Source organism: Silene latifolia, chromosome 7 (assembly GCF_048544455.1).
Source record: "Silene latifolia isolate original U9 population chromosome 7, ASM4854445v1, whole genome shotgun sequence".
Taxonomy (NCBI): domain Eukaryota; kingdom Viridiplantae; phylum Streptophyta; class Magnoliopsida; order Caryophyllales; family Caryophyllaceae; genus Silene; species Silene latifolia.
The window spans coordinates 128,189,155-128,200,197 of NC_133532.1; the positions used below are offsets into that span (position 1 = coordinate 128,189,155).

The 11,043-nt window shown below is 37.0% G+C and overlaps 2 protein-coding genes and 1 non-coding gene across 3 annotated transcripts; 1 reads left to right on the forward strand and 2 right to left on the reverse strand.

Annotated features, from left to right (window-relative positions):
• Positions 1-1,564: 1,564 nt before the first annotated feature.
• On the reverse strand, positions 1,565-1,694 carry LOC141593413 (small nucleolar RNA snoR111). The gene has a single exon (XR_012521497.1). It is a non-coding gene; the product is annotated as a small nucleolar RNA snoR111 (small nucleolar RNA).
• Positions 1,695-3,495: 1,801 nt separating this feature from the next.
• On the forward strand, positions 3,496-6,570 carry LOC141593116 (protein CLMP1-like). Its single transcript, XM_074414074.1, has one exon. It carries the CDS (start codon positions 3,936-3,938, stop codon positions 6,156-6,158), a length of 2,223 nt encoding a protein of 740 aa, XP_074270175.1. The 5' UTR covers positions 3,496-3,935; the 3' UTR covers positions 6,159-6,570.
• A 2,509-nt stretch (positions 6,571-9,079) lies between these two features.
• Positions 9,080-11,043, reverse strand: LOC141593117 (putative 1-aminocyclopropane-1-carboxylate oxidase). Its single transcript, XM_074414076.1, has 4 exons — positions 10,767-11,043; positions 10,345-10,571; positions 9,919-10,252; positions 9,080-9,621 (listed from the first exon to the last, which is right to left on the reverse strand). Exons 1-4 carry the CDS (start codon positions 10,878-10,880, stop codon positions 9,331-9,333), a joined length of 966 nt encoding a protein of 321 aa, XP_074270177.1. The 5' UTR covers positions 10,881-11,043; the 3' UTR covers positions 9,080-9,330.

An 11,043-nucleotide genomic window follows, 5' to 3' on the forward strand; every position in this document is an offset into this window, starting at 1 on the left:
TTTCCCCTTTCTTTTTCTTTATGGTCAATTCTCAACTTCCTTTTTTAGTTAATTTTTTTTTCCAGTCTCCCCCCTTTCTTTTTCTTATTTACTCAATTTATAATATAGAATATTAATATTAAGTTCTCTCTAATGATTCAATTGATAAATAAATTTGTTTTATTCTTTTTGTTGTGAATGCTAATTATATGTTAGTTTAAGTGGTTAACTCATGACTTCAGTTATGTAAACGCTAATTTCGAGATAATTATTAACACCACTTACATACCGTTTTTACCAATTTCAAATAAGTTGTATGTTTCATTTAATAATAGGTAATACTTTCTCATTACACGATGACATTCACTAGTACTTTCCCTATTAAAAATTGCAGCTTATTTTAGACATCGATCAAAATTTGGGTCAATCTTTATTGCAGGACCTTCAAATTTTACACTCTTTATCCCAATAACTTAGCAATTATTTTACACTCTTTATCCCAATAACTTAGCAATTACGTAATTTATTTGCATTTTTTATTTTTATGAGAGATATTTTTTTTATTCTTTACGAGGGGTATTTTAATCGAAAGGCAAATAAAGGATTGACTCGGAGAGTTCTCTTTAAGGTACAAATCAAAATTTCACGGAGGGTATATTTTACTTGGGTCGATCAACTTCATTAAAAAGTGTGCCTCTGTTCTTAAATCCTGGGTCCGTCATTGTGTAATACTAATACTGATAGATCTATCACTGCCCACAACAACCTTCCCCACAAGCCACGCCTCGTTACACCGCCATCTTAACCTTTTTAGTGACGTTTTTTTCTTTAATTGGAAAATAAAATCCTTAGTTAGAAATTAAGGAGTAAAATGTATTAAAGTCATCTAGGCCGTGTTCTATTATGAGCTGAAAATAACATGAATTTTAAATTGAAATTATTGTCTTGTGGTAATGTGAGATGGTAATTTGACTTAATTCGCATCCTAGTGTCAAACTAGTAGAGTCACCCCTGCTTTTCATATACGGACATGATAAAACAGCTGCAAGTCTGAAATCTGAATGCTATAGAATAGAGGTGATGCTCAGTGTAAATGCTGATACTGTCAATGCTATGCTATAACATGATTTTACAAGCTCAATTAATTCTCATTCTGATGCCCCCGCGCATTATATATCGGCAATGAGAACCAACATTCAGAGCAACGCTGTTTAACTGAGCTAATATACAAATGCTGCATACCAGCAGGGCGTTCTGTTAACTGGTGTTGTTTACAATAGGCAGCAACAATATAATTTGTTCCACTATATCAATCTAAATCAAAGGTTTTCATTTTTAAACTTCCAAACTAACAATCCAGAAATCAACCATTTTGGTACAAAAATAATCAACTTTTCCTCTTTCATTCTAAATTGTTTAACAATATGTAGAGCGCATCAGCATATATAAATCTTCCACAAGGAAAAGTTGCAAACTTTCCCATTCGTTTCAAATTTCTGCATAACCATCATTTACGCCTCCATTACCAAAATATTTTAAACAAACCTATGAAAATGACTCGAAAGGAAGGACTAATAAATAAATAATGTAGGCGAGTCAACAATCGAATCGTCAATTTCATAAAAGAATCATGACGACTGAAACGATAGCTCGTCTTTCACTTTTGCCTTCTGATTATTTGCAAGACTTATATCAGTATATATGTCCTCCATCATCATAATCAATGAGGCTCCCAACTTATAACACTTTTCATCAATCATTAATAATATAACAAGCAAATAAACTGCAAATATGATAACAACTTTGATGTTTATATAATACTCCCTCCATCTTAATCAATTATGAATGAGACGGAGAGAGTAATAACATTAAAAGAGCATTAAGAAGATGAAGGAAACTTAGAAGCACAGAAGAGAGTGGAGAAGATGTGAGAAGAAAAGGGGGGAAATATATAGGAAGGCAAGTGATTGGGGTTAGCCGCCATCTCCTTGATACTACTTCCCAAACCCTAGCTATGTGCTCCAATCCAACTTGTGAATTTACGTTTCAACCCCTCTCTCTTTGATCTTTTTTCGTAAACAAATTAATTCTATCAACTTTGCCTAGAAAAAAAATATTAATTGTATCAACTTCTAAACGATTGAACTTTTTCAGGCACTAGCTACCTTTTTAGTTAGTTTAATGAAAAGATAATTAATTTAAGGTTTAACGAGTTCGAGTTTATGTTCTCGTAACATTCATAAACTTCATGTATATGAATGAAATACGTATATCTGATAAATTATGTATTGTAATTTGTAGGTAAAAGAATTCGTTTTTATTAGCGGAAGCTTAATCTATTTCTTTGTAAGCCTAACTGAAACATGAAATGGTAATTGATTACACAGTTGGAAAATATGAGCTGATGAGGTTACTGATTATATAAAAAGTATTTGCAAAGTATCAATGTTCATTTTTATTTGGTTAAATAAAATATTTGCCAAACAAAAAAATAAGCTACATAAATTTTTTGTCAAATCAACTATCTGAAAAGCCTTGTCAAATAGAGCCTGACCCGTAAAAATTTTTGAGTTGATCTCGAGCTCAATTGAGACAATTCACTAACCCGTCAAGTTTTGCGCCGATCTCGAGCTTAATTGAGCCAAATCAAACATAAACGAGCTACTATGAGTTACTTGGTTACACCATCTAGCCATGTTGACATCAACTAGTGAAACCATCTGGAATAAAACTACTAAAACTTGAATTTGGACAGAAAAAGAGTGCTAAAAACGATTGCAAAATGCTAAGGATTGAGTGATGGGATATGACTTAAACCAAGCACAAAGCCAAGGTTTAAGACTAAGAGTTTGTTCAAGCACTAAGCAATGAACTTACTCAGCCCCTAGCACTAAGCAAATGAGGGTCTTCTAGCACTAAGCAAAGAATTGTAGAGAGAAAAACTAGGTTTTCACTTGTATTAAAGTTCAATCAAATTTGAAGTTCTCAAGTGCCTAGCTTGGTTTATATAGACCAAGACTTACAATCTTGACCCTTGATTATAAGTTGCATCTAAGGGCCACAAAATGAGCAAATAAAAAGAGCACAAAAACTAAGCGACAAGGACTCTTACAATCTTTGAAATGAAAATGACATAAAGAAAGAAAGAAACTAATAGTCCAATCTTCCTTGTTTATAGCTCAACTTCTTATTTATGATTATATGGGTGATTGGGGGCTTGTGGAACCGTGTAAGACTCCCATCTTTCTTGACCAAAAAGTCTCTTGAGCTTTGTTGGAACAAAAGAAGAAAGATTGATAGTGACATTTAGCTCATTGTTCAAAACCGGGTCCCCTTGTACCTTTGCAATGTTTCTTCAATTAAAATCTAAATGGTAGCTCTAGGAGATAAAAGATCCTACACAAAAACGTCCCAAACTCACCCAAGATAAGAATTACGACGGTTGGAGCCATGACTTCTTAGACGGTTTTGGTGTTAGACCTCAAATTATACCGAGGTCCAAAACCGGGTGAAATAGGGCCTTTCTCGGTTTGATTCGTTTCACCATCGTCACTGGAGAAAGAGAAGGTTGAGCTCCTTAATCTCACCACTTCACCAAATAAAATTCCCAATTCTACCATTCTAGGGTTTCTTTCTCTCCCATAAAATCTTTCTCCTTAACTTTTATTGACGATTTTTAAGCTTTTCATCTGATTTTCCCAACATTCGCAGAAGAGGATCAGCTACTTGTATGAAAAAGTCTCAATTTTGGCAATAAAGTTCACAACTTTGTAAGTGAAATCCATTTATTTTGCTTTCCCTAGTATAATTCTTCATCTGGGTATAGATTTTTCAGATACCCAACTGCTAAAATTCAGAAAGATTGCACCTTTACATTGAAATTGTCTTTATTTCATCATTTATTTTTGTGGGTCAATCATATTTAGGATTTTAGGTGAGGTAAATTGTAATTGGATATGGGGAAATCTGGGGCAAAGAAAAAGAAAGGAGGAAATCAAGGTGCAAATAATAATCCTAACCCTAACAATGGTGATGCTAATTTGGCATCAGAAGTGTTTCTGAAAAGAGCAAATGAATTTAAAGATGAAGGGAACAAGAGATTTCAGGATAGAGATTTTGTGGGTGCACTTGAAAAATATAATGATGGTATTAAGCTCGTCCCGAAAACGCACCCTGATAGAGCTGTGTTTCACAGCAATAGGGCAGCTTGTTTGATGCAAATGAAACCAATTGATTATGATACTGTCATTTTGGAGTGTAATATGGCTCTTCAGGTTGATCCTCGATTTGTTCGAGCCCTTCTTCGTAGGGCTCGAGCTTATGAGGCTCAAGGGCGGTATGATATGGCAATGGCTGATGTACAGGATCTTTTGAGTTCTGATCCTAATCATGGGGATGCTTTAGAGATTGCTCGTCGGCTTCAGACAGCTCGTCAAGAGGTCCAACTGGATCCTCAGAGCCGCCCGTCTCCTGCCGCTCTTGGGGCCTCTGCTGTTCGAGGTGCCCCGGTAGCTGGTCATGGACCGAGTTTGCCAGCCAGGCCTGTGTCTAAGAAAGGTGTGAGTTCTGTAGGTGGGATCAGTGGTTCTGTGAATATCAAGAGTGAAAAGCAACAACCGAATGCTGTGACTGAAAATGGACCTCCTGACAAAACTCATTTGCCAAACGTTGTTTTGAAACCAGCGTCCGGTTCTTCCAAGGTACAAGATAAATCATCGAAGGAGAAGTCTCTTGTTTCTGCTCGTGGACCATCTACCGAAGTGACAATTCAATGGAGGCAGTTGAAGCTTGTCTATGATCATGACATAAGACTAGCTCAAATGCCGATTAATTGCAACTTTAAAAATCTGAGGGAGATAGTTAGCAAAAAATTTCCATCATCCAAATCTATCTTAATCAAGTACAAGGATAATGATGGTGATCTGGTGACAATAACTTGTACCCCTGAGCTTAAGTTAGCTGAAGCTTGTGTGGATAGCCAGTTGCCAAAAGACCCAGAAAGTGATAAGGTCAATTCTGTTGGGATGTTAAGGTTGCATATTGTGGAGGTGGATCCTGATCAGGAACCACCTATTGTAGAAGAAGAGGAGATACCTATTGAGAACGAGGAGGCTAAGATACACAATAGTGGTTCTCATTCTTCTTTGGGTGAATCTGGTGTGGATTCCATTGACACTGAACCCAAAAAGACTAACGATAATGTTGTGGAGGAAATGCCTAAACGAGATCCTGACCCTTCAGAAGAAGCCGGGAGCAAGGAGGTGGAGATTGATGATTGGTTATTTGAGTTTGCTCAGCTTTTTCGAAACAATGTTGGCATTGACCCAGAGGCTCACATTGACTTGCATGAGATTGGAATGGAGCTCTGCTCTGAAGCTCTTGAAGAGACGGTGACAAGTGAAGAGGCACAACCACTCTTTGACAAGGCTGCAACCAAGTTTCAGGAAGTGGCTGCATTAGCCTTCTTCAACTGGGGAAATGTCCACATGTGTGCAGCTAGAAAACGGATCCCAGTAGATGAGAATGCCCCTCAGGAGGTGAAGGATGCACAACTTAGAACAGCTTATCATTGGGTTAATGAGAAGTATTCTTTGGCAAGGGAGAAGTATGAACAAGCTCTTTCAATTAAGCCTGACTTCTACGAGGGATTGCTGGCATTGGGTCAACAACAGTTTGAGATGGCAAAGCTTCATTGGTCCTATGTCCTGGCAAAAAAGGAGGACCTCTCGAGCTGGGATGCCTCGGAAACATTTAATCTCTTTGACAGTGCGGAGGAGAAGATGAAGGCTGCTACTGAAATGTGGGAGAAATTGGAGGAGCAGAGAGCAAATGAGATGAAGGATCCAACCTCAAATAAGATGGAGGAGTTTCTAAAGAGAAGAAAGAAACCAGGAAATGACGGTGAAGCCTCAGGTGGGCCCCCCATTGAGCCTACTCCAGAGGAACTGGCTGAACAAGCTGCTGTAATGAGATCCCAGATACATCTTTTCTGGGGTAATATGCTGTTTGAGCGCTCTCAAATCGAGTTTAGATTGGGAGTTGATGTATGGAGAAAAAACCTCGATGATGCTGTTGAGCGGTTTAAATTAGCAGGAGCTTCAGAAGCTGATATCTCTACTGTTACAAGCAACCATTCCTCAAATGCTGATGTTTCAGGAGGAGAGGGAAAGAAAAAGTAGCTCAATTAGCATCTACTGAAAATGAAAATGGTTTTCAGGGTGAATCCATAAAGTATATGAACTTGCAGGATTTTCTGAGCATTTAATGGTTCCATCACTAGTATTTTGAGATTATGGTGTGGGTGTCTTGTGAAGCAAACGAGCGCAATGGTAAAATTTAATCCCTACAGAGTGCTGAAACTTGGTGTACCAATAACCCTTTGGTCCTGTTGTGGGCAAGATTTTTGGTTTGTCAAGCCACGGATTTGATTTAAATGCTACTTTAGATGTAGCGTTTTTTTCTTCCTTTTGATTTTTTTTCCTATTTCTCATTAGCGTGGTTTGCTGAAGCTAATTAATACTTGAATGCGAATTTCTTTGCTCCTGCATTGTGTGAAAACATCTATCTAACTCCCTTTGGTTTGATGGCTAATTTGCCAATGGTGCCTTGGATTTGTCGTCTTCGTTTTTTTTTGCAAAATTTAATAATCACCTGATAAACTTGCTCTACAATAGGAGCGAGAGTGAAAAGCTCGTGAATCTTGTTGCAGAACAATTTGTTAATTCAGTGATCATTAAATTAGTTCACCATAAGATGAATTTGTCTTTGTTTGAGTGATTGTGATGTGCATGAAATTGGAAGTGCAAACCTTGCTTCTCCATTTGTGAAACCATGGATTTGACAGGCGATTTGGATTGCTCATGTACTGGTTTAGCGGTTGTGTTTTCATCAAGATCTGGAAAGGGACCTCCACAGACTCATAAACAATTAAATAAACCTCAATCGACATTGTAAATCGAGAAACGATTGTGCAAGAAAAATAACCTTGCAATTATACTGTTTGTCAACAAATGTTATTTGTTAATTGATCTTTAGGGCTGCTAGGTGTATTCTTGGCACTCTGCAAAGTATATTACTTCGACTCGGTTGCAAATGTCTTTTACGACAGGATTAAGGTAAATTTTATCCAAGCTACTTTACTCTTTAACATTCTTTTCAAACTTTACTTTTTGCTTGTATGAAAGAATTTGAGTATGCACTATGCAGTATCCAAAGAAAGTGATGAAAATTATAAAACTTCGATTACTACACCGTATAATTTTCTGTTAGCCACTCTTGATAATATGCTTGCTGTTTGTTGAGAATGACCTGGGGTATGATTGTCTGAGGTAGATGAACAAGTCTTTCGTAACTTGAAAAAAATTAATACTCCGTATAGCATATGATTCTTGCTTTCCATGGTAGTAAAGTAATATGGATTTGACTTGGCCTCCTTTAAAATATATATTTTTTTTAATTAATTTTGTGACCAATGTTGGTTTAGTCGTGATGACCCTGCAAAGAACTGATCTTTATGGTGGATTCTCATGAATCATGAATCATGATTTCATTCTGGAAATCCATAGCTAATCTGGTGGGACTTGGGAGTCCCATGGTCGGGTGCAGACCGATCACTGTGGGACTCATGGCAGGGATTGAGGGATGTTACTTTGTTATTCATTCATAAATTGCATGACATTAGTGCTTGATTTATTATTCTAAACTTCTGATTGTTGATGCGGATAAAGATAAATTACACTTGAGACACTTTATTTTAAGCCAAAATACGAGTGTCCTAATAAAATACCCGAGTCTTGACTCTCGAGTAAAAGCAGTCAAGATTACATGACAACTGCAGATATGGCTGATCTGACAACAGGTGGGTAGTACAGATTTGATCTTATCTGACTGAAGATGATCATTTTTCACGTGTGAATCTGTGCAAGTTGAGATTTTTCTATAACTCTGATGTTTCTACTTCAGGTAAATATTGTGCATGATATAATTTCTGCTTTAATTACCAAATGTAATGCCATGTTCCCATCTCTCTTGCCTGATGTTGGTGAATTCTTAAATGAAGTAGATCTACAGCTGTTTGTTTTTCTGACAGTAGAACAAAATATTTATTGCTTACTTTATTTTCTGTTTCTATCCTATCCCCTTTTTCTTTGGTTGTTCTTGCTCAAAACCGTCTTAACTTAAGACCTCTCGCAAGTTGCAACCTCCTTTTATTTCCACCTCTATTTTAATCGGGTGTGAAGACGGTCTTAAACAAGAATCGGTTTTCTTTGAGCCGTCTTGATGTTGAAAGAAATAATTCGGGCCAGAAATTTCTTCCCCAGTCACATTCTTACCTTGATATTGTATATAGTAATGCATGATTTTGTTGCTTGTAAGGACCAAACAACTTGTACCTAATAATCTAATAGTAAGTTCCAAAAGAACAGTCAGACATGATTGGTTTTATTTCTGAACCAGTGAAAGTAATGTGAGATATTGTATGTCATATTCATGACCGGGGCTCAAAACCCCGCATGCATCATGACTCCCCTAGTGGCTCCCTTTGTGTCATGTCCTGGATTTTTTTTTGGTACGCTGGATTTAAAACCCGTCAGCATCATTAAAAATCTTTGTAGACCTCTTTACACGAAAACAAGGTTGCTGCCATTAAGGCGTTTTTTTTTTCCCTTTTCACTAAGGTAATAACCAAATTATTATCTCTTTTTTTTTTTTTTTTTTTTTTTTTTTTTTTTTTTTTTTTTGTGTGTGTAAAATTCGGTGATCTCGTGTTATTTTTGTGCTGTACAGTTGTACTCATCCAGGTGAAAACTGAAAAGCCAAAACTGTAACAACCTGAAAGGAATGGGTTCTCTTTTGGTCATTCCTGAAGAACTAAAAAGGATACACACCAGAAAATCCTAATGAGCTCATTTCAGACAAGGTAATTAATATTTTAAGTCATTTCCTTTATTTTATTTTTGGCCTTTTTCTTTGCCTACAACTCATCACTTGTAGATAAGCTGCAGTACAATTTCAGAAGTACAAGCAAATTTACTTTAAGATGTCTTTTTCATAAACAAGCATTAACACTCTGCTTTGTTAAGGTAGGAAAGCGATTAGGTGAATATTTAAATGACGATAAACACTCGACTTTTAATCACTTTATACATAAGAAACATACTAGAAAAGCTCTTAATCACCAAACACATAATTTGAGAACATCAAACTTTCTGTTTAGTGCCAAGCTTTGAAATTCCCCACACACTAAAGCATACCAACATATATCTAGAATAAGGTTAACCTTGACTCGTAAATCTTAATTACTCCTATATAACGGAAACCAATAACTTATTCAAGCATTACTCCGTAATCTTAAACAGTAGCTATTGGACCCATGCTCACTGTGCTTTCCATTGCCTTCATTGCCTCAAACCTAGGCTCTTTCTCCTGGAACTTGACCCTTAAGTAGAGATTCATGTAATCCTCGAACACAAATTTCGGGTATGTTGTGCACTTGTCATCTTGTTTTCCCAGTAATGTAGGCGCTGGGTAAATCACGGCATCACTGCCTGGATTGTAGAATGATGCTATGGACATCCTGTTGCCGTCTGTCTGCGCTATCACCCGGTGCATCACACTCTTGTACTTACCATTAGTAATAACCTGAGGTCATCAAAATGCAACACTTCCATATTAGTAATAACCTGAGGTCATCATGTTGTCCGACTCCAAATGATTTCAAGCTTTTTTTTTTTTTTTTTTTTTTGCATTTAAATTGTCAGGGAAATAAATTTTTAATAAATATAGAAAAATTTACGTCTCTTCTATTTTTCGCATTTTTGAGGTGTGCGTTCACCCATAGACGATTCTAAAGGATATTCATGTCAGCCGACCCCAATGTTTTTGGGATTAGGGCTCTGATGATGTTGTATACAAAAATTTACGTCACAAGAATGGTACCTCAAGTTGGTCACCCAAGTTAACAACAATGGAGTGTCTCATAGGAGGAACATCAATCCATTCTCCATCTTTAAGGAGCTGCAGGCCACTGACTTTGTCATCTTGGAACAAGAGAATGATACCACCGGCATCGGTGTGGGCCCGGAGGCCTTTGATTAGGTCAGGCTTGGGGCATGGTGGGTAGTTGCTGACCTTGGTGCCAAAAGTTGGCCCATTGGCCCCATAGAAGGCCTTCTTAAGATAGCCTTTCTCAAGGCCAAGGTTCTCACAGAGCAAGTCTAGGAGTAGCTCTGATAACCTCTCTATCTCTGCTGCAAATTCCTTCATCACCTTCCTGCCATTTTACCATAAACATAGTTTAGTTATGTTATCTTAGACAAACTATTTAAGGATTTCTATATAGGAGGAGTGTGTGTGATGTTTTACCGATACTCGTCCTCGAGATCGGGAATCTCGTTGATGTTGGAGATAGGACGATGGCGAAGGTGAAAGGTGCTCTCCCAATCAATGTCACTGATCTCAGTTTGAGCAGCCTCTAAGCCCTTGTTCTCTACCATCTCCTTGAACTTTTGCTCCATGCATTTCTTGTAATGCTCTTTTGTCATCCTTTCCACTTTGTCCATGAGTTCATGAGATAGAGTATGGTTCACCACCTTATTATATCCAACACAAAATTACACACACGCACACACACGTCAATTCTACGAAGTATAGTTAAGTGAACTAAATATGGTTTCTTTTTATTTGTATACTCAGCTCGTATGGTTTCAATTTTATCAGATGGTCTCGAAAACAAGTATAACTAAATAGTATAAGATGATTGCTTATGTTTTATTAGTAAAGATTACCTCAAAAAATCCCCAGTTCTCACAAGCATCCTTGAGTTTCTCCATAACGACACTCCTCTCGTCGCCATTGAGCTTCTCCATATCAACAATCGGGAAGTTCTCGATTTTCGCCATTTTCAACTATAGAGTTGTTTCTTGTTAGGATTCTTAACTGCTTACTACTTTGGAGATATGTTTTGTTAGTTTTGCAACTGTGAGATATGTTGTGAAACAAATGGCCTCTATTTATAGGCAAATAAGAATATGTAGGATCTAAAGTTAAATTCTTTTTCCTAGC